Source organism: Macaca mulatta, chromosome 10 (genome assembly GCF_049350105.2).
Source record: "Macaca mulatta isolate MMU2019108-1 chromosome 10, T2T-MMU8v2.0, whole genome shotgun sequence".
NCBI lineage: Eukaryota > Metazoa > Chordata > Mammalia > Primates > Cercopithecidae > Macaca > Macaca mulatta.
In genome coordinates this window covers 97142223-97165429 of record NC_133415.1, presented here as the reverse complement: position 1 = coordinate 97165429, position 23207 = coordinate 97142223, and the positions used below count along the sequence as shown (strand labels likewise).

Below are 23207 nucleotides of genomic sequence, written 5' to 3'. Positions count from 1 at the left end.
AACAAAAAAATACTATAAAGGCAGGCTAGGGTGTGGCATTTGAGGGGCTTTTATAAATATATATATATACGTGTCTGTATATATATACACACACACATATATATATATATTTTTTTTTTTTTTTTTGAGACGGAGTTTTGCTCTTTATGCCCAGGCTGGAGTGCAATGGCACGATCTCAGCTCACTGCAACCTCCTCTTCCCAGGTTCAAGCGATTCTCCTGCCTCAGCCTCCCGAGTAACTGGGATTACAGGTGCCCGCCACCATGCTCAGCTAATTTTTTTGTATTTTTAGTAGAGACAGGGTTTCACCATGTCGGCCAGGCTGGTCTCAAACTCCTGACCTCATGTGATCCACCTGCCTTGGCCTCCATCCCAGCACCCATCCTCCCAAAGCGCTGGGATTACAGGCATGAGCCACCGCGCCCGGCGGGGCCTCTATTTCTTGATCTGGCCTGTGGTTACAAGCTGTTTAACCTCATAATAACCTAGTAGGTTCCATGTTTGTTTTATGTGACTTTCAGCATTTGTGTTTTTTTTTTTTTTTTTTTTTTTTTTTTTTTTTTTTTTTTTGAGACGGAGTCTCGCTGTGTCACCCAGGCTGGAGTGCAGTGGCGCGATCTCGGCTCACTGCAAGCTCCGCCTCCCGGGTTCACGCCATTCTCCCGCCTCAGCCTCCGAGTAGCTGGGACTACAGGCGCCCGCCACAACGCCCAGCTAGTTTTTTGTATTTTTAGTAGAGACGGGGTTTCATCATGTTAGCCAGGATGGTTTCGATCTCCTGACCTCGTGATCCACCCGCCTCGGCCTCCCAAAGTGCTGGGATTACAGGCTTGAGCCACCGCGCCCGGCCTAGCATTTGTGTTTTACTTAAAAATAAAAAGGGGTTTTATGTGTGTTTTTTTTTTTAAAGAAAATAACAACAGTAGCAATTTACACAGTAACACCTTCCATCTGTTGCCTCTTAACCAAGCAGGAGAAATTTAACCTCCTTTTAACAGTTGAGGACACTGAGGTTCAAAGACAGAAACAACTTGCCCAAAGTTGTACAACAAGTAAGTCTGGGAGCCGGGACTTAACCCCCATAGCTTGATGAGTCTCCACAGCACAGCGGTGGCTGGGCTGCTGATGGCAGTCCCTGGCCCGGCAAGGCGGGGTTGGAGAGGTCTCACAACAGATTCCGAGAAAGAGACTCGGGAAATGAATCACGCACAGAAGCATCTCTGAGCTCCAGGCTCTGTCTTCTGCCCTCTGCACTCAGATAGCAGTGCGCCTCCTCTGCAGATCACCCCAAGGGAGGCAGGACCATCTAATGAGCATGGACCAGAGCTGTGGATTCTGATAACTCTGAGCAACCTGGAACAAGTCATGGGCTTTCTCTAAGCATTTGCTAATCTGTAAAATGGGAACAATTAATAGGTGCTGGCCAGGCATGGTGGCTTATACCTGTAATCCCAGCACTTCGGGAGGCTGAGGTGGGAGGATCACTTGAGCCTAAGAGATTGAGAGCAGCCTGGGCAACACTGCGAGACTCCATCTTAAAAAAAAAAAGTACAAAAATTATCCAGGCCTCGTGGTATGCGCCTGTACTTCTAGCTACTCAGGAGACTGAAGTGGGAGGATTGCTTGAGCCCAGGAGGTTGAGGGTACAGTGAGCTGTGATCATGCCACTGCACTCCAGCCTGGGCGACAGAGAGACGGCCTGTCTCTAATAAACAAACAAACAAACAAACAAACAAACAGGTGCTAGCTGATTTGGCTATTATGAGAAATTCAGTGAGATATGGAAAGTTTTCAGCACACGAAGTAAAGTTAGTTCAATATCAGCTATTAACCTCCCCAAAGAGAAATGCTGTGTGATTCCACTGACAAGAACAGACAAACCTAACTTAGGGTAATGGAAGTCAGAAAAGTGGCTCCTTTTGCAAGGGGTTGGGGTGTACTGGCTCAGAGGAGGCATGAGGGAGTTCCTACAGGGGTGTTTTACATGTTTTATATCTGTTTATTTATTTATTTTTATTTTTTGTAGAGACGGGATTTTGCCATGTTGCCCAGGCTGGTATCTAACTCCTAGGCTCAAGCAGTCCTCCTGCCTTGGCCTCCCAAAGTGCTGGGATTACAAGCATGAGCCACTGCTCCTGGCCATTTGTTCAATTTAAAAGAGCACTTTGAACAGGTATAAAAGTAAAATCCTACCTAAGAAAAAACACACACACCAACAAAAATATCCTGCTCTTGTCCCCCCAACACATACTTCCTACCCAATACACATAAATATCCTCCCCAATATAACTGCTAGCCCCTCAACACTACACACATTGCAAATGACCCTGACGCCAACCCAAATAGAAGCTACCTTCCAATAAAGCAGACACGCCTACACTCCCTCTCAACCCCATCTATCAAACCCAAGGACAGAATTGACTGAATAGGCAGATTCTTGAGCCAAACAGACAAAGGTGGGGTCTTGGCCCCACCTCTTCCTCACCATAGGGCCCAGAACCAGTCATATCAACTCACGAGCCTCAGTTTCTTCATCTGTAAAATGGACCCAATAAGATCTTCTCTCACAAAATAAAATAAAGTAAAATAAAATAGGAAGAGCATAAATAAGCTTTCTGAAGGAAGGAGCTGTGTCTAATTTGTATTGTCACTGACTCATGTCAGCATTATTGGTAAAGCTGTGTTGTCAGTTCACTCCAGATTACAGATTCAATACAATCCCAATCAAAATTCCAACAAGGTATCTAGACGAAGCTGGAGGGTTGATTCCAACCTTCCCGTAGAAGAGCTATGGTTCAAGGATTTTCAAAATACTTAATTCATCGCAATGTTAGTAACAGGTGACAACTAAGCAGAAAACAGAAAAATAAGTGGAGGTCAGATGAGGAAAACCAGAAGCTGGAATGTGGAGGAGGGGGGAAGATGGCAGAGCAAGGAGAGGGAACCGCTTGGGCCCACACTCTGAGGCTAGAAGGAATCAGGTTCATTTTAAAAACTGAAGAAGAGCGTGGTGTGATGGCTCATGCCTGTAATCCCAGTACTTTAAGAGACCGAGGCAGGTGGATCACCTGGCAACCAGCCAGCCTGGGCAACATGGTGAAACCCCGTCTCTACTGAAAATACAAAAATTAGCCAGGCGTGGTGGTGCCTGCACCTGTAATCCCAGCTACCTGGGAGGCTGAGGCAGGAGAAACGCTTGAATCCAGGAGGCAGAGGTTGCAGTGAGCTGAGATGGCACCACTGCATTCCAGCCTGGGTGATAGAGTGAGACTCTGTCTCCAGAAAAAAGAAAAAAAAAACTGAAGAAGGTCAGCACTTTGGGAGGTCAAGGTGTACGGACTGCCTGAGCTCAGGAGTCTGAGACCAGCCTGGTCAACATGGGGAAACCCTGTCTCTACTAAAAATACAAAAACAATTAGCCAGGAGTGGTGGTGTGCACCTGTGATCCCAGCTACTCAGGAGTCTGAGGCACGAGTATGGCTTGAACCTGGGAGGCAGGGGTTGCAGTGAGCTGAGATCGCCCCACTGCACGCCAGCCTGGGCGATAGGGCGAGACCCCGTCTCAAAACGAAAACAAAAACAAACAAAAAAAACCCTAAAACAAAAAAGAACAACAAAAAAGAACTGAAGAAGGTCAGATTAGGGAGGACCTAGAGGGTCAAGAGTGTGAGAGATGGATGGAGAGATGGGCTCAGAGGTAAACAGAGGCCAGTTTTTGCAGGGCTGGAGGCCTTGCCCTGTGCAGGGTCCTGGCGCCCTGTGGGGCCTGGGGGATGGAGGTGGGAAGGAGGTAGGGATAGCTTAGCCCTTTGGGGAAGAGGGGCCCCTCATCTCAGTCCATCCTCATAGGACTGATTTCGCACGGACCCCCAGAACGCAGAACACAGGAGGGTCCCCTGAGCCACCCCTCCTCATCCTTCCCCTCCCATTAAGTAAGGGGTTATCAAGGGCTGAGTCAGGGTGCCCCTCACCCTCCTGGGTGCTGGAAAGGACTAGCACCCTTTGAAAAGGTGGGGAGGGGGTTCCTGGAAGGTGGAGCTGGCGAGGCCACGCGGGCCGGGGCCATCTTCAGAGGCAGAGATGCCTCCACACCCGGTGCCAGGGGATTGGGGTTGGCAGCGGGGAGGGCGAGGGCTGGCCTAACGCACTTAACCCCAGGGGGCGCCTCCTGCTCCTGTGCTGCGCGGTGCCCGCAGTCCCGGGATCAAGGCCGTGCCCTGGGGGGCTGGCGACCGGAGGACTGGGAAATCGTCGTCCCGGGACAGCTGCACAGCCAGGTGTGCCCTCGGAATTTGCTGTGTCGCCAGCCCGCGCAGCTAGAGCAGAAAAGCCTCGGCGTCAGCGCCCCCGGCCTGCCCGCCTTGCCACCGGGCCAGCGGGCACCCCACATTCCTGAGCGGGCAAGGAGTTAGGGCCCCGCGGCCATGTCCTGGCGCCAGACCCTAAGAATTCAACAGGGCGAGGGCGAGAAGGGACTTGTGAGACCCTCAGGGCCTCCTTGCTCTTCTGTGGCCTCAAAACTGAGTCAGCCTTCCCATTTGTTAAATGGGGATGGTGACACTGCCTGACCTATCTCTCAAGCTACTAGGAGCAGCTAAAGATATCTTTTTTATTTTATTTTATTTGTTTTGTATTGTTTTGTTTTGTTTTGTTTTGAGTCAGAGTCTCTCTCACCTCGTCACCCAGGCTGCAGTGCAGTGGCGCAACCCTGCTCACTGCAGCCTGGAACTCCTGGGTTCAAGCCATCCTCCCGACTCAGCCTCCTCAATATCTGGGACTACAACCACACCACCACTTCGGGCTAATTTTTAAAAATTTACTTTTCGTTGAGATAGGGGTCTCACTTTGTTGCCCAGGCTGGTATGAACTCCTGACCTCAAGTCATCCTGCCTCAGCCTCTCAAAGTGTTGGGATTACAGGTGTGAGCCACCAAGCCCAGCCAATTTCATTTTATTTTTAAGAATTTATATTTTTTGTAATTTTATTTTGTTTTTTGTTTTTCTGAGACAGAGTCTTGCTCTGTTGCACAGGCTGGATTGCAGAGGTGCAATCTCCACTGACTTCAGCCTCTGCCACCCCCAGGTTCAAGTGATTCTCTTGCCTCAGCCTCCCAAGTAGCTGGGATTACAGGTACCTGCCACCACACCGGCTAATTTTTGTATTTTTAGTAGAGACAGGGTTTCACCATGTTGGCCAGGCTGGTCTCAAACTCCTGGCCTCAAGTGATTCACCCGCCTTGGCTTCCCAAAGTGCTGGGATTATAGGTGTGAACCACTGTGCCTAGCCAAAAACGTATTTATTTTTGAGACAGAGTCTTACTCTGTCACCTAGGCAGGAGTGCAGTGGTTCCATCACAGCTCACTGCAGCCTGGAACCCCTGGCCTCAAGCCATCCTCCCACCTCAGTCTTCTGAGTAGCTGGGACTACAAGCGCATGCCACCATGCCTGGCTAATTTTTGTATTTTTTGGTAGAGACGAGGTTTTGCATGTTGCCCAGGCTGGTCTCAACTCCTGGACTCAAGCAATCTGCCCGTCTCTGCCTCCCAAAGTGCTGAATTACAGGCCTGAGCCACCTCACTCTGTTGCCCAGGCTAGAGTGCAATGGCATAATAATGGTTCACTGCAGCCTCAAGCTCTGGGGTTCAAGAGATCCTACTGCCTCAGCTTCCCAAGTAGCTGGGATTACAGGAGTGCACCACCATGCCCAGCTTATTTTTTTATTTTATTTTATTTTTGAGACAGAGTCTCACTCTGTTGCCCAGACTGGAGTGCAGTGGCATGATCTTGGCTCACTGCAACCTCGGCCTCCCAGGTTCAAGCGATTCTCATGCCTCAGCCTCCCGAGTAGCTGGGATTACAGGCGCACACCACCACAGCTGGCTAATTTTTGAATTTTTAGTAGAGACTGGGTTTTGCCAAGTTGGCCAGGCTGGTCTCAAACTCCTGACTTCAAGACATCCGTGCGCCTCAGCCTCCCAAAGCGTTGGGATTACAGGTATGAACCACTGCACCCGGCTGAGCCCAGCTAATTAAAAAAAAATGTTTTTGTAGAGATAGGGTCTCTCTGTTGCCCAGGCTGGTCTGGAACTCCTGGGCTCAAGTGATCCTCCCACCTCAGCGTCCCAAAGTGCTGGGTTATAAGTATAAGTCACCTTGCCTGACCTACCATTGGTCTTTCAGGCAACAAAAGCTTCCCTCTCCTCCCAGGCCATGACCTGCCTAAGATAGGAGGTACTGAATGGTATTGCCTAGGTTTTCTTCTAGGGTTTTTATGGTTTTAGGTCTAACGTTTAAGTCTTTAATCCACCTTGAATTAATTTTTTGTATAAGGTGTAAGGAATGGATCCAGTTTCATCTTTCTACATATGGCTAGCCAGTTTTCCCAGCACCATTCATTAAATAGGGAGCCCTTTCCCTATTTCTTGTTTTTGTCAGGTTTGTCAAAGATCAGGTGGTTGTAGACGTGTGGTATTATTTCTGAGGGCTCTGTTCTGTTCCACTGGTCTATAAGTCTCTGTTTTGGTACTAGTACCATGCTGTTTGGTACCAATACCATGCTGTTTTGGTTACTGTAGCCTTGTAGTAGTTTGAAGTCAGGTAGTGTGATGCCTCCAGCTTTGTTCTTTTGGCTTAGGATTGTCTTGGCAATGCAGGCTCTTTTTTGGTTCCATATGAACTTTGAACTTTTTTGGTTCCATATGAACTCCTGGAGTCTGCAGGAGACAGTGACCAGAGGAGGAATCTGGAGGGTCTTCAAGGCTGCCAGGGATGTGTAGGGTCCCAGGAATCCCCCTGCCACTCAGCCTGCAGCTGAGTAAAGCCGCCAGCCCTGCTGACCCTGTGCCCTAAATGGGGCCAGGTGATTGGTAGGCCTGGACTTGTGTGTGTTTCAGGGAACAGCCAGTGGAGACAAGGCCTTCCCAGTTGGGCAGTCAGGCAGCCTGGCCTCTGGCCGACACCAACTTTGCTCAGCTGCCACACCCCAGGGAGTGGCTAGTCTTCCCTTCCTGGCAGAAGGAGAGGTGGCTAGAGGTTAGTAAGGGCGGAGGCATTGCAGAGGAGAGCTCAGAAGGAAGGAGCTGGTGCTGGAGATGAATCCTCCTGCTCACTGGCCAGTAGCTGTGGACAAAGAGGGCCTCCCACTGGGAGAATTACTGGGCTGCTGCCCCTGACTCCCAACCCAGAGTGAATTATTTCATGCACACCAGCCAACAAAAGGGCACCTGCTGGTTGCTTTTCCTGTAACGACTGCTTCCCACTGTTCCTCCCGCCAATCCTTCAGACCTCGACTTAGACAGAAATCATCCCTTCCAAGAACTCTTCCCTGACCCCAAGCACCCTCTACTTAAACTATTGTCATTTTATCACAGCATCTTTCAGACTTGATAGACCAGAAAACCCCTTTCACAGAGATGTATAATCTTCGGAACTCCTTAAGATTAAAACAATGGTAATGTCTTTTTTTTTTTTTTTTTTTTTTTTGCGTCACTCTAAAATAATAATTTCATAATTTTTATTATTTTCCATTATTTATCTTCTGGTCATAAAGAAGCAATTTAAATTTAAAAATGATTTCCTTTAGATCACTGTGTTAATAATGATTGTTTTAATTTATTCAACCACAAAATAACATTGTTTTGAGTGCTTAGTGGTTGCCAGACACAGTTCTAGACACTTGGGATGCATCAATGAGCAAGACAGATAAAGTGCCCTACCCTCTGGAGCTGACATTCCAGGAGAGACAGAACAGAAACACACAAATAAGTAAATTATAAAGTATATTAGAATCTTTGATGGATACTCCTAACCCATAAAGACCTCCTACATTTTGCCGTTTAGCCAAGTGACACAAACCTATTTATTTATTTATTTATGTGTTTATTTATGTATTTTAGAGACAGAGCAAAATGCCTGTTGCCCAGGCAGGAGTGCAGTGGTGAAACCATAGCTCCCTGTAACCAATTTACTTGATTTTTTATTTTTGAGACAAGAGTCTCACTCTGTCACCCAGGCTGGAGTATAGTGGTGCAATCTCAGCTTACTGCAACCTCTGCTTCCCAGGTTCAAGCGATTCTCGTGCCTCAGCCTCCCAAGTAGTTTTTACTTTACTTTTCCTTTTACTTTAATTTATATATATATATATATATATATATATATACACACACACACACACACACACACTAATTAATATATAATATATAAATATATTAATAATACACAATATTATATATATATAAATGTCCAACCAGTCATAACCTCAGATGATTTTCATGTAACAATTCCACAAATTTAGTGATTTTATGTTTTTCAAAAACTCAAACTGCCATCAAAATAAAAAGACAAGTAAAGATGATTTTTTAAAAACTCAAAAAGTATTTATTTGCCTAAGAGAGACTCAGAGAATACTCTTGCCAAAATAGTGACCTATATATGGAGTTTGAAATTACACTTGGCAATAAGAAAATGTTACTTTTTTGAGGCAGACGTATTTTTGGTTATAGTTCATTTCCACAGTAAACGTGAAGCCGTGTGCTTCTGCAAAATCCGACTCTAAGAAGCCTAAAGTATAAAATTCTGAGCAAAGGTCAAAATTCTGATGATCTGATTTTTAAAATTTAAAACTTAAAAGGTAAATTTTTAGATATTTAAAGTGCTGCTGATATTTATTTTATTAAATTTTTCTCGGCCAGTTGCAGTGGCTTGTGCCTGTAATATTTTGGGAGGCCGGGCAAGAGGATTTCTTGAGCCTAGGAGTTCCAGACCAGCCTGGACAACATAGTGAGACTCTACCAAAAAAAAAAAAAAAAAAAAAAGCTTTAAAAATTAGCCAAGCATGGTGGCACACGGTGGTGGGAGGATCATTTGAGCCCAGGAGGTGGGGGTTTCAGTAAGCCAAGATCTCACCACTGGACTCCAGCCTGGGTGACAGAGCAAGACCCTGTCTTGAAACAAAAACAAAAACAAAAAATCAAAAACAAATAAATAAAGACTTTTCTGTTTATGAATATCTGCAACTCACTTTTCTTTAATGTATGTGACTCACTACTATCACAAACTTAAATTTTTACTTGCATGTTGCATATGGTGATATTCTAATTCTATCATTCCTTCTTCATTTATTGAAATATTTCTTTCCTTTTTTTTTTTTTTTTTCCGATGGATACTTGCTGTGTCACCCAGGCTGGAGTACAGTGGCGCTATCTTGGCTTACTGCAACCTCCACCTCCTAGGTACAAGCGATTCTCCTGCCTCAGCCTCCCGAGTAGCAGGGATTACAGGCACGCACCACCACGCCCAGTTAAGTTTTGTTTTCTTAGTAGAGATGGGGTTTCACCATGTTGGCCAGGGGTTTCACCATGTTGGCCAGGCTGATCTTGAACTCTCGACCTTGTGATCTGCCCACCTCGGCCTCCCAAAGTGCTGGGATTACAGGAGTGAGCCACCGCACCCAGCCATTTATTGAAATATTTCTATAAAAAGAAACTCACCTACTGTTTGGCTGCTCACTGGTCCAGTCCACATAGGAAAGACAGAAAAAAAATTGCTTGATTCTTTACTTTTGTTTACTAGTTTTCAAAATAATGAGTTGGTTCCTCTGAAACTTGGCATTAGTTTTTCAAGTACCATTATGAACCGATGGATTTAAACATATTTGTATGTTTCCATTCATTGCAGTTATTATTTATGCTCAAGTTGCCCATCTTTGGCCTGTGAGAGGGTTTTCTATTGATTCCTGTGTTCTCCTGACCTTAGCAGTCTTAGAGAGCTTATGGCAACTATTAAAAGAAACACTTCAGACAGAATAAATTTAACAGAGTTTCTTTGAGCAAAGAACGCTTCATGAAACGGGCAGCACTCAAAACTGGAAGAGGTTCAGAAAGCTTCACTCTACTAGCTGTGTGAGCAGCAAGCTTTTATAGGCTGACCACAGAAGCAAATAACAGAAATCGCCTAATTGGCTACAACTAGGCATTTGTCTTATGTGGGTATGGTGTAATGGGAAGACCCTAGCTGGTTGACTGTGATCGACTGAGCCTGTTTTGTTTTATTTTGGTTTTGTCATTTACAAGAAATGCCTCCTAGTTAAGTTTTGGTTTGTTTACATAAGAGCTCTAGACACAGGTGACTACCTCAGCCCAATGATCTCCTTATTTACTTTTAATGATTTCAAAATGTACAGTACACTATTATGCACTATATTCACCATGCCATGCAATAGCCCTCAAAAAAAAAAAAAAAACCAACTTATTCCTTCTATCTAAGGCTTTGTACGTGTTTACCATCATCTCCCCATTCCCGCTTCACCCCCTAGCCTTTGGTAACCATCATTCTGTTCTTTGTTTCTATGTGTTCGATTGTTTTACATTTTTTTTTTTTTTTTTTTTTTGAGACAGAGTCTTGCTCTGTCGCCCAGGCTGGGGTGCAGTGGCCGGATCTCAGCTCACTGCAAGCTCCGCCTCCCGGGTTTAGACCATTCTCCTGCCTCAGCCTCCCGAGTAGCTGGGACTACAGGCGCCCGCCACCTCGCCCGGCTAGTTTTTTGTATTTTTTAGTAGAGACGGGGTTTCACCGTGTTAGCCAGGATGGTCTCGATCTCCTGACGTCGTGATCCGCCCGTCTCGGCCTCCCAAAGTGCTGGGATTACAGGCTTGAGCCACCGCGCCCGGCCTTTTTTTTTTTTTTTTGGAGGCAGAGTCTTGCTCTATCCCGCAGGTTGGAGTGCAGTGGCGCAGTCTCAGCTCCCTGCAACCTCCACCTCCCAGGTTCAAGCGATTCTCCTGCCTCAGCCTCCTGAGTAGCTGGGATTACAGGCGCCTGCCACTACACCCGGCTCATTTTTGTATTTTTAGTAGAGACAGCGTTTTGCCATGTTGGTCAGGCTGGCCTCGAACTCCTGACCTCGAGTGATCCACCTGCCTTGGCCTCCCAAAGTGCTGGGATTACAGGTGTGAGCCACCATGCCTGGCCATGTTGGATTGTTTTAGATTCCACATATAAGTATTATCTTTGTCCACATGGTATTTGTCTTTGGGTGTCTAACTTATTTCAATATGTATAACATTCTCCAATTCCACCCACATTGCCACAAATGACAGAATTTCTTTCCTTTTTTAAAGGCTGAATAGTATTTTGGTGGGTATATATACTACATTTTCTTTATCCATCCATCCACTCAGTGATGGACACTTAGGCTGATTCTGTAACTTAACTGTTGTGAACAGTGCTACAATGTACTTGAGAGTGCAAACATCTCTTTGACATACTGATTTCAGCTCTTGTGGGTGAATACCCAGAGTGGGATTTCTGGATCATATGGTAATCCTGTTTTTAGTTTTTGAGTAACCTCCATACAGTTTTTCATAATGCAGGTACTAATTTATATTCCCACCAACAGTGTACAAGTGCTGTCTTTTCTTCACATCCTCAACAACACTTATCTTTTGTCTTTTTTATAATAGCCTAATTGCCATTCTAACAGCTATAAGGTGATACTGCATTGTGGTTTTAATTTGCATTTTCCTAATGATTAGTTACATTGATGAGCATTTTTTCATATATCTGTTGGCCATTTCTATGTTGTCTTGTTTTGAGCAATAGCTATTCAGATCCTTTGCCTTTTCTTTTTGCTTTTTTTTTAGAGACAGGGTCTCACTCCATTGCCCAGGCTGGAGTGCAGTGGAGTGATCACAGCTCACTGCAGCCTCGAACTCCTTGGCTCAAGCCATCTCCCCACCTTAGCCTTCCAAGTAGCTGAGACTATAGTGGAAGCTACCCACACCCAGCCATTTGCCCATTTTAAAATAGGATTATTTGTTTTCTTTCTATAGAGTTGCTTAAGTTCTTTCTATATTTTGGACATTAATCCCTTATAAGACATATGGTTTGCAAATATTTTCTCCCAATATGTACGTTGTCTGTTTACTCTGTTAATTATTTCCTTTGTTGTGCACAATTTATTTATTTATTTATACAGAGTTTCACTCTGTCACCCAGGCTGGAGTGCAGTGGCACAATCTCAGCTCACTGCAATCTCTACCTCCCAGGTTCAAGTGATTTTCCTGCCTAGGCCTCCTGAGTAACTGGGATTACAGGTGCCCGCCACCATGCCTAGCTAATTTTTGTATTTTTAGTAGACAGAGTTTCACCATGTTGGCCTGGCTGGTCTCAAACTCCTGACCTCAGGTGATCCACCTTCCTCGGCCTCCCAAACTGCTGGGATTACAGGCGTGAGCCACCGTGCCCGACCTGCTTTTTATTTTTATGCAATCCCCTTTGTCTGTTTTTGCTTCTCTTGCCTGTACTTTCAGGGTCAAATTATCTTTGCCTAAACCAATGTTGTGTAGCTTTCCCCGTATGTTTTCTTCTAGTAGTTTTATAACTTCTTGTATTATATTAAGTCTCTATTTCCATTTTCAGTTGATTTTTGTCCATAGTGTGAGATAAGGGTCTAGTTTCATTCTTCTGCATGTGGATATCCAGTTTTCCCCAACATCATTTATTGAAGAGAGTGTCCTTTTCCTGTTGTATATCCGCGGCATCTTTGTCAAAAGTCAATTGACCATATATGCATGGGTTCATTTCTGGGCTCTCTACTCTGTTCCACTGGTTGATACGTCTATTTTTATGACATTACTATGCTGTTTTAATTACTGTTGCTTTGTGGTTTAGTTTTAAATCAAGTAGTAAGATGTCTCCAGCTTTGTTTTTTTTACTCATGATTGCCTTGGCTATTTGGGTCTTTTGTGGTTCCATATGAATTTTAGGAAGGTATTTTTCTATTTCTATGAAAAAGGACATTGGAATTTTGGTAGGAATTGCATTGAATCTATAGCTCGCTTTGGGCAGTATGGGCACTTTAACAATATTAAATCTTCCAGTCCATGAACAATGGATATCTTTTCATTTATTTGTGCAGATACCATATACTTCTAATAAGTATTTGTAGAATAGACAAATGAAAGGTGAAAACCAACAATTAGCTGGTCCCACTGAAGTCTCAGGCAGGGCAGAACCCTGATACTTATGGTCTTCTATTACCATCTGGTGGGAAGTGTAACAGCATTGTTCTCTAATGCCTCAAAATCTCTTAATGCAGTGTTTTCCAAACTACAGGTTCTTACCCATTAGTGAGTTATAAAGTCATTTCAGTGGGTCATGACCAGCATTTTAAAAAATTGAATTAAATTTCTGAGTAGAAATCATCAGAGTGCTTCACACATGGTAGAGGCAAATTCTGCCATAAATTGTCATAAAACTATTTCTTTTTTTCTTTTTTCTTTTCTTTTTGAGATGGAATCTCACCCTGTCACCCAGCTGGAGTGCAGTGGCACAATCTCAGCTCACTGCAACCTCCACCTCCCGGGTTCAAGCGATTCTCCTGCCTCAGTCTCCTGAATAGCTGGGACTACAGGCGTGTGCCACCACACCCAGCTCATTTTTGTATTTTTAGTAGAGTTAGGGTTTTACCATGTTGGCCAGGCTGGTCTCAAACTCCTGACCTCAGGTGATCCGCTCGCCTCCGCCTCTCAAAGTGCTGGGATTACAGGTGTGAGCCACCTCACCCAGCCATAAAATTATTTCTATATTCCTATTAGCATATATATTTGCTCATACACTATATAAATTTTTATGTGTGTACTAGACCACAACCAGTGATTTGTTGATAAAAGTTTAACTATTAAGGCCAGGCGTGGTGGCTCACACCTGCCAACATGGTAAAACCCCATCCGTACTAAAAATACAAAAATTAGCCGGGTATGGTGGTGCACATCTGTAATCCCAGCTACTCAAGAGGCTGAGGCAGGAGAATCACTTGAACCCAGGAGGTGGAGGTTGCAGTGAGCCGAGATTGTGCCACTGTACTCCAGTCTAGGAGACAAAGCAAGACTGTCTCAAAAAAAAAACAACCAAAAAACAAAAGTTGAATTATTGGCTCTCTAGGGAAATATGTATAAGCATATACCTACCTATGTTTATTATAAATGTTTCTTAATATAAAATAATGTGTAGCACATTATTTACAAATAATAAAATATATGGCCAGGCTTAGTGGCTTATACCTGTAATCCCAGCACTTTGGGAGGCTGAGATGGGTGGATTGCTTGAGCCTAGGAGTTTGAAACCGGTCTGGGCAACATGGTGAAACCCCATCTGTACAAAAAAATATACAAAAATTAGCCAGAGGTGGTGGCTGATTTAGTCCGCCTGTAGTCCCAGCTACTCGGGATGCTGAGGTGGGAGGATCACTTGAGCCAAGTGAGGTTAAGGTTGCAGTGAGCCATAATCATGCCACTGCACTCCAGCCTGGGCAACAGAGTGAGAACTTGAAAAAAAAGGAAGGAAGGAAGGAAGAAAGGAAGGAAGGAAGGAAGGAAGGAAGGAAGGAAGGAAGGAAGGAAGGGAGGGAGGGAGGGAGGGAGGGAGGGAGGGAGGGAGGGGAGGGGAGGGAGGGAGGAAATATATAAATACCCTTTGTTATAACTATAGCTAATTAATTATCACAGAATGCTTTTATTGATTTTTGTTGGATTCTTGTAACCATAGGCAACCTATGGTTTCAATTCAACCATATTTTGACAAATGGAGTTGACTCTCAGTGTAGACAAACCAAATAGATCCCTGATTTGTAGCACTTGCCAATTTCCATAGTGTAAATACTCCCCCCAGTGGCTGATTTCAAGCTCCCAATGTGACATCACTGAATAGAGTTGGGAAGAGTTGTGCAGAAGCTTACTATACAGGAACAATAGATGTAAGTTACCCCAAGAGCACAGATAATAATAAAACATAGTAAAATAATTAGTAACTAATGAGTTTTGAGTATTTTCAGTTTTTTTTTTACTATATATATATATATATTTTTTTTTTTTTTTTTTGAGAGAGGATTTTGCTCTGTTACCCAGGCTAGAGAACAGTGGCATGATCACAGCTCACTGTAGCCTCAGTCTCCTGGGCTCAAGTCATCCTCCTACCTCAGCCTCCTGAGTAGCTGGAACTGCAGGCACAGACCACCATGCTTGGCTAATTTTTGTATTTTTTGTAGAGATGGGATCTCTCTATGTTACCTAGGTTGGTCTGGAACTCCTGGGCTCAAGCGATTCACCCGTCTTGGCCTCCCAAAGTGCTGGGATTAGAGGGGTGAGCCAACAGGCCCAGGCCCTATAATGCAGTTCTTAATACGGCTGTGTTTGACAGTCGGCCCGCAAAAGTTCTGAAAATTTAATCATCAGCTCTTGCAGGCTGGTATGAGTTGGCTATAGCCCATCATTGCACTCACAACATAAACACGTATTTCCCAATATTGGTTCAATTTTTTTTTTAATACAAAAAGTTCTCTAGAGACCTGCAACAATTTTTTCAGGCTGAGTTTAACCCAGTCTTCAAAAATCTTCAGCCATGGTGGCCAAGCGTGGTGGCTCATGCCTGTAATCCCAGCACTTGGGATGCTGAGGCAGGAGGATTGCTTGAGGCCAGGAGTTCAAGGCTACAGTGAGCTATGATCGCACCACTGTACTCCAGCCTGGGAGTGCAGAGCAAGATCCTGTTTCAAAAAAACAAAAAACCCAACAACAAGAAAAAAAAAAAAAAGGGAGAAAGAAAGAAGGAAGGAAGGAAGGAAGGAAGGAAAGAAAGAAAAAGAAAGAAAGAAAGAAAGAAGAAAAAGAAAAAGGAAGGAAGGGAGGGAGGGAGGGAAAGAGGGAGGGAGGAAGGAAGGAAGGAAGGAAGGAAGGAAGGAAGGAAGGAAGGAAGGAAGGAAGGAAGGAGGAAATAAAGAAAGAAGGACCCTCTAGGAATGAAACTGCAGTTTCAAATGAAACAAACCCATTTCCTTTCTCAAAAACACAAATCCTGAACCTTTCAGAAGGCACTCTTTGGACAGTTCCTCAGGGTGATATTTAGTGTTTGTATTCACCGAGCAGTCTTTCCCTCCTTCTTGGGTTGGGGGATGTATCTGGATTTTCTTTGGGGTAACCACACAGCTAATAAGGAGGAGAACCGGCACTCAAACCCAGCCTCCCTGCTCTAAATTCTTATGCTGTTTGCTAAGGAAAGCCACAGTAATCGAGCACCTGACAAACTTAAGGAGACAGAGATGGTATCAAATACTATTTACAAGCTGCCTTCATAAATACACCTTTCTGGCTGTGTAGTTTTTATTCCCAATCATGAAATGCCAAATTGGTATAATTATCACTGTATTTTATTTTTTAAACCAAACATTTTGAAGGCCTGGAAACATCTTGCTATATAAGAACTCTAATCAGATAAATGCAATTTACAGATATGAAGGTCATCTTAAGATAGTTTTAAGGAATTATTATTTTCTTTAATTTGTTGATTCTTTGCATGAGACTATAAACATTAGTCCATTGTAGGCATAAATCAGGCTAACATTTCCCAGTGTGGCAGCTGTCCTTGGTATAGAGACATGAAATTATTTTGGGCAGCTAGTCAGATGAATATTTTGATAGAAATGTTTTCTTTGGGCCAGGTGTAGTGGCTCATACCTGTAATCCCAGCACTTTGGGAGGTAGAGGCAGGAAGATCACTTGAGGCCAGAAGTTCGAGACCAGCGCGATCAACATGGGGAAACCCCGTTTCTACTAAAAATACAAAAAATTAGCCAGGTGTGGTGGCACATGCCTGTAGTCCCAGCTGCTTGGGAGGGTGAGGCAGGAGAATTGCTTGAACCCGGGAGGCAGAGGTTGCAGTGAACCAAGATCAAAATATCTCGGCCCCCCAAAGTGCTAGGATTACAGGCGTGAGCCACCACGCCTGGCCTAAAATGCCCATCTCTTGATATGACTCTATATGTGTGTATTGGCTGGGTTTGTGACTTTGGAATAAATTTCTGTTGTTTAAAATTGAGTTTAGGGTTGGGCATGGTGGCTTACGCCTATAATCCTAGCACTTTGGGAGGCTGAGGCAGGAGGATCACTGGAGCCCAGGAGTTCCAGATCAGCCTGGGCAACATAGTGAGACCCCATCTCTATTTAAAACTAAAGAAAAAAAGGAATAAAAATAAACTGAGTTTATAGTAATTTATTAGAGCTGCCACAGGAAAGTAACATTGGGGTAAAGGAATGAGTCCAAGGTTGGGAAAATGAAATAGACACCCAGCCCTAACCAGGGGCGAGGGGTTAGCTTTGTGATAAATTGAGCGACTGAGTCTCCAACACCTTCGTGTGACCTCCCTTAACCCCCAGCATCCAGCATTTTCATTCAACATGCATAGATAGCTGTTTTGTGTTTCTTTGTATGGTTTTTGAGACAGGGTCTCGCTGTGTGGCCTAGGCTGGAGTGCAATGGCACCATCGCAGCTCACTGCATCCTCAAATTCCTGGGCTCAAGCAATCCTCCCACCTCAGACTCCTGAGTAGCTGGGACCACAGGCCTGAGCCACCACGTCAGCTAGTTTTTAAAATTATTTTTTGTAGATACCGAGTCTCACTGTATTGCCCAGGTGAAAATAAATTTAGAACTATAAACTTTAAATGTAACAATTGCACCAGGCAAGGTGGCTCACGTCTGTAATCTCAGCACTTTGGGAGGCCAAGGCTGGCAGATCACTTGAGGTCAGGATTTGGAGAGGTCAGATCACTTGAGGTCAGGAGTTGGTCAGCCTGGCCAACATGGTGAAACTCCATCTCTACTAAAAATAAAAAAATTTTAGCTGGGCATGGTGGCGCATGCCTGTAATCCCAGCTACTCAGGAGGCTGAGGCAGAAGAATCGCTTGAACCGGGAGGCAGAGACCTGCAGTGAGATGAGATCGCGCCACTGCATCCCAGCCTGGGCAACAGAGCGACACTATGTCTCAAAATAAATCAATAAATAAGTCAATAAATTTAATAATTGCAGAGCGTGGTGGCTCACACTTGTAACTGCAGCATTTTAGGAAGCCGAGGCAGGAGGATCGCTTGAGCCCAGGAGTTTGAGACAAGCCTGGACAACAAAGCAAAACCCTGTCTCTACTGAAATAAAAATAAAAATAAAAATAAATTAGCCAGGTGTGGTGGTGCCCGCCTGTGGTCCCAGCTACTCGGGAGGCTGAGGTGGGAGGATTGCTTGAGCCCAGAAATTTGAGGTTGCAGTGAGCTGTGACGGTGCCATTGCACTCCAGCCTGGGTGACAGAGAGGTACCCCCCTCTCTAATTAACTAAACAATAAATAAATAAATAAATAAATAAATTAAATACAATAATTATTCCTAAGGAAACTTTATCTCATGTGCCTCTACCTGTACCAACGTAATGAACCCCTGAGTTCATAAACTAGCTTTTGGGAAAGGTTGATCTCTTGTCTCCGGCATTTTACAGATGAGAAAACTAAGGCTAAGACGGCAGAGGTGTCTCCGAGGCTCCAAGAAAGACCAATGATACTGTGACTACTGCTCCAATTCTCCAGGGCTACATTTATCCTCCTCCAGCCTCCAGCAAATACTTTCACAAGCGCTTTTTCCCAGACAAGAGCAAGACGCGGAGGCTCGGGGACTGGGAGCGGCTAGGAGAGCGCAGAGGACAGGAGCTCGGAGCTCGGGGACCAGCACGGGCCTGAGGCAGCAGCGGCCACCAGGGGGGGCGCGTGGGCTCCAGAGCCCAAGCACGCCTCAAGGGGTGGGACTCGCGGCGGTGCGCATGCGCTCGAAGGAAGGTGGAGGCGCAGGTCCGGGCGAAGGGCGATACGGTGGCCGAGAGGGCACGGAGCGGAGGACGGTGGCCGACGAGATCGGGCATGGAGCATCTGGAGCGCTGCGAGTGGTTGCTGCGGGGGACGCTGGTGCGAGCGGCCGTTCGGCGCTACCTGCCCTGGGCCCTGGTGGCCTCCATGCTGGCGGGCTCCCTCCTCAAGGAGTTGTCCCCGCTGCCCGAGAGCTACCTCAGCAACAAGCGCAACGTCCTCAACGTGTGAGTGCACCCCGATCCTCTGCTGTCCCCGCCAGAGCCGGCCCGCTGTCGCCTCGCCCAGAGAAGCCGGTGCTACCTGCCGTGGTGGACGAGTCATTGGAGGGAGGTCCTCCTCCTAGCCGTGACAGCAGCATCTGTACGCGTGTCACGCCTGGGAGGCCCCGGGGTAGCTGGTGTCACTAGCAGTTCGTGTTTGCAGACCCACTTTGGGCAGCCTGAGCTTGACTGGGCAGGTGGTGACGAGCGGGGTCGTGTGTGTCTCTGTGTGTAGGGATGTGGAATGGGGTGGGGACGAACCAGCCCATGTCGACACTCACCCGCCTCCCCGTGGAGTCAGGAGCTGATCCCTGCCCTGTTTGGGAGATGCCACCTCACCTCTGCCCTGCCTGCCTGTGTCAGACCCTGCACAGACCCCACCCTGCGTCAGATCAGATCCCCCCAGCGTGTGGCAGAATCCCATTACGACCGCTGGAAGAGCCTCGCCCCAGCCTGTGACAGGCAGAGCCCCCGCTCCGAGATACTCACAGAGGAGTGGAACCCCCTAGTCTGTGCCCTTTCCCCTGGATCTCCTTGGATCATCTCAGCCACTCAGAATGCATGGCAGTGGTCCAGAAAAGCAATCCCAGCTGGGCGCTTTGAGACATCTCCTTAACTTCACCCATCCACTTCTTTGCTTGCTTGCTTGCTTGCTTTTTTCACAACTCCCGGTTAGAAAGTTTATTGCACAAAAACTCTGTTGCAGTCATAAAGGGAAATTCTAAAAGATAAAACTGCTCCCTTGATGTGAACCTAAGTGTTTTCCAGAATAAGTGTCTCCGGCGTGTCCTGAAAGTCAGCCCAACTTTGGTTATCTGCTTAAAACCCTGGTTCCTTTCACAGGCAGCTTCCTCAAATGCCTGACGGGTCTTGGCTCTGGCAAGATCTTCCTTATCAGTCCCAGTGAAGATTTTAGTGACAGGCCCGGGGGTGGTGCCTGAGAAGCCATTGGAACCTAGAAAAGAGTCCTTCTGTCCTTGGCCCACCTTCCTTCCTCACCCACCCTGAGAGGCTGGGCTAAGAATAGAGCAGGAGAGTGGTAGTGGCCGCAAGTCTCTGTCCTGGGTTTAGGTCAGCCGCCCTTTGTGAGCACCGGGAGGCGGACAAGGCAGCTGCTGCTTCCTCTGGGCTAGGTGAGCTGGGAGCCAAGTGGCCTGGCTGACAACACACCCCTGTTGTTTGGAGGTAGTCATGGATCCTGGAGTTTTGTTCCAAGCCTCTATGCTGATTAATGAGAGGGAACTAGTGAATCCTGGGATATAGGAGGGATCTTAAAAATCATTTGTTCCTCCCAGCTGTTTAATAGCTGAAGAAACTGAGGGTTGGAGAGGTAGGAGGTATAATAAGTGAGTGTCAAAATCTGAACCCGTGTCTTTGGCTTAAAGTAACGCTCATTGTTTTAAGACTGTTTCTGCCATTAGGAAAGAACAAGGCTGGGTGTAGTGGCTCATACCTGTAATCCCAGCACTTTGGGAGGTTGAGGCAGGATAATTGCTTGAGGCCTAGAGTTCAAGACCAGTATGGACAGCATAGCAAGGCCCCAGCTCCACAAAAATAATAATTTAAAAAAAATTAGCCAGGCACATTGGCACACACCTGTAGTCCCAGCTATTTGTGAGGCCAAGGCAGGAGGATTGCTTGGGCCCAGGAGTTTGAGGCTACAGTGAGGTGTGATTGTGCCACTGCATGCAAGCCTGGGCGACAGAGTGAGACCCTGTCTAAAAAATAAAAATAAAAAATAAAAAACCACATATGGTATGGGAGAAACAGCATGAGCTTGGGGGCTGTCTAAACCGTGGTTTAATCTGTGCATGCTGGTTCTGTGAGTGTGACCCTGGCAAGGTACTGAACTTTCCTGAACCTTGGATTTCTTGTCTATAAAATGGAACAATGGCACCTTCCTCCCAGGGTAAATGTGAGTGCTCTACGGGAAAGTGAATGTGTGTGAAAGCTCCTGGCATTAGATGCTCAATTATTATTATATATTTTTATTATTTTCCTAAGTAAATAACATAGTGCTTGACACCGCAGATCCTGGATTTGAATCCGGCTCCTCCACTTTCGGCCTCCACTTTGGGTGGAGCACTTCCCTCTGTCTCAGTTTTCTTCTCTGTTAAAGGCAGATAATAACAGAACTTAACTCACAGAGTTGTGAATGGATTACCTGGTTAATACATTTAAAGTACTTACACAGGGGTAGGGTAGGGGAGAAGGGGAGGGCTGGGCATGGTGGCTCATGCCTGTAATCCCAGCACTTTGGGAGGCCGAGGTGGCCGGATCATTTGAGGCCAGGAGTTCGAGACCAGCCTGGCCAACATGGTGAAACCCCATCTCTACTAAAAATACAAAAATTAGCCAGGCGGGGTGATACGCACCTGTAGTCCCAGCTACTCGGGAGGCTGAGGCAGGAGGATTGCTTGAACCTGGGAGGCAGAGGTTGCAGTGAGCCGAGATTGCGCCACTGCACTCCAGCCTGAGTGACAGAGCGAGACTCTGTCTCAGAAAATAAATAAATAAATAAATAAATGAAGTACTTAGTAAGTGAAGTATATGGTAAGTACTTAAAGCATGATAGTTGCTATGATCTGTAGCTTTGATCGGTTTTCTCATCTTCCCTCCCCTGGCAGTCTAGAGACCTGAGTCCTGACATGGTGTCCTCTCCGCCGTGTTCCCTCTCTTCACTTCCACTTTCCTCCTCTGTCAGGTATTTTGTCAAAATGGCCTGGGCCTGGACGTTCTGTCTCCTCCTGCCTTTCATTGCCCTCACCAACTACCATCTGACCGGCAAGGCTGGCCTGGTCCTGCGGCGGCTGAGCACCCTGCTTGTGGGCACGGCCATCTGGTACATCTGCACCTCCATCTTCTCCAACATCGAACACTACACGGGCAGCTGCTACCAGTCCCCGGCCCTGGAGGGGGTCAGAAAGGAACACCAGAGCAAGCAGCAGTGCCACCAGGAAGGGGGCTTTTGGCATGGCTTTGACATCTCAGGTCACTCCTTCCTGCTGACCTTCTGCGCCCTCATGATTGTTGAAGAGATGTCCGTGCTGCATGAGGTGAAGACGGACCGAAGCCACTGCCTCCACACCGCCATCACCACTCTGGTTGTGGCCCTGGGCATTCTGACTTTCATCTGGGTGTTGATGTTTCTGTGCACAGCTGTTTATTTCCACAACTTGTCCCAGAAGGTGTTTGGCACCTTGTTCGGTTTGCTGGGCTGGTACGGGACATACGGGTTTTGGTATCCGAAAGCCTTTTCCCCAGGACTTCCTCCCCAGAGCTGTAGTTTGAATTTGAAGCAAGATAGTTACAAGAAATAAAAGAGTAACAGGGTGGGGACAGAAGGACAATGACTAATCGATTTTTCAAATATATATTTTGCTTAGTTATTTGGCTAACTTATTGATCCTACTTCAGAGGGAAAGTGTACCAGGCAGTTTTGGTGGGTAGTGCTGAAGTCTGGGGAGTGAGTTTAGTCCTCAGACTATTCTTGGCAACGTCACCAGTGTTGCAAGCACCACCATTCCCAGTTAGGCACTTTTTGTCCCTGGTAACACTCTTTATCTGGAACACTCCTTTTGTCCTTGGAGTGGGGAGCTAAGGCTCAGCAAAACGGCAGAATCAGGAAAACCTCTATGGTGTGGCTCAAGGGGAGCCCAGAGCCTTGGGACTCCTTTGCTGCCTTCTCCCTGGTTCTGGTAGTCTTTAGATTTTCATGGCTCTTACTGCTGTTACTTAACAGTATTTTCCGGCCGGGCATGGTGGCTCACACCTGTAATCCCTGCACTTTGGGAGGCTGAGGCAGGTGGATCACCTGAGATCAGGAGTTCGAGACCAGCCTGGCCAACATGGCGAACCTCATCTCTTCTAAAAATACAAAAATTAGCTGGGTGTGGTGGCAGGCGCTGGTAGTCCCAGCTACTCAGGAGGCTGAGATAGGAGAATTGCTTGGACCTAGAAGATGGAGGTTGCAGTGAGCCGAGATTGCACCACTGCATTCCAGCCTGGGTGACAGAGCAAGACTCCATCTCAAAAAAGAAAAAACAAAACAAAACAGTATTTCCCACTGGTCAGTTTTGCATAGGCATCTGTTTCAGGCAGGGTTCTTTTTTTTTTTTTTTTGGGACGGAGTTTCGCTCTTGTTGCCTAGGCTGGAGTGCAATGGCGCGATCTTGGCTCACCGCAACCTCTGCATCCCAGGTTCAAATGATTCTCCTGCCTCAGCCTCCCGAGTAGCTGAGATTACAGGCATGCGCCACCATG

The 23207-nt window shown here is 46.2% G+C and overlaps 2 protein-coding genes across 3 annotated transcripts in view; both read left to right on the top strand.

Annotated features, from left to right (window-relative positions):
* Positions 1–18538, top strand: part of LOC144329412 (uncharacterized) — an 83163-nt gene extending 64625 nt beyond the window's left edge. For both annotated transcript variants that reach the window (XM_077951849.1, XM_077951847.1), the window contains exon 3: positions 18321–18538. In XM_077951849.1, coding sequence (XP_077807975.1) covers positions 18321–18380 — 60 coding nt within the window. In that variant the 3' untranslated portion in view covers positions 18381–18538. The remainder of the gene's footprint in view (positions 1–18320) is intronic.
* Positions 18539–18640: 102 nt separating this feature from the next.
* Positions 18641–22332, top strand: FITM2 (fat storage inducing transmembrane protein 2). Its single transcript, NM_001193686.1, has 2 exons — positions 18641–18908; positions 21649–22332. Exons 1-2 carry the CDS (start codon positions 18736–18738, stop codon positions 22262–22264), a joined length of 789 nt encoding a protein of 262 aa, NP_001180615.1. The 5' UTR covers positions 18641–18735; the 3' UTR covers positions 22265–22332.
* Positions 22333–23207: the final 875 nt, after the last annotated feature.

Bases quoted from the DNA above. Each gene is read 5' to 3' on its own strand.
- FITM2 (NM_001193686.1), top strand. From the start codon at position 18,736: ATGGAGCATCTGGAGCGCTGCGAGTGGTTGCTGCGGGGGACGCTGGTG. The intron at 18,909-21,648 runs GTGAGTGCACCC...CTCCTCTGTCAG, and splicing joins AAGCGCAACGTCCTCAACGT to GTATTTTGTCAAAATGGCCT.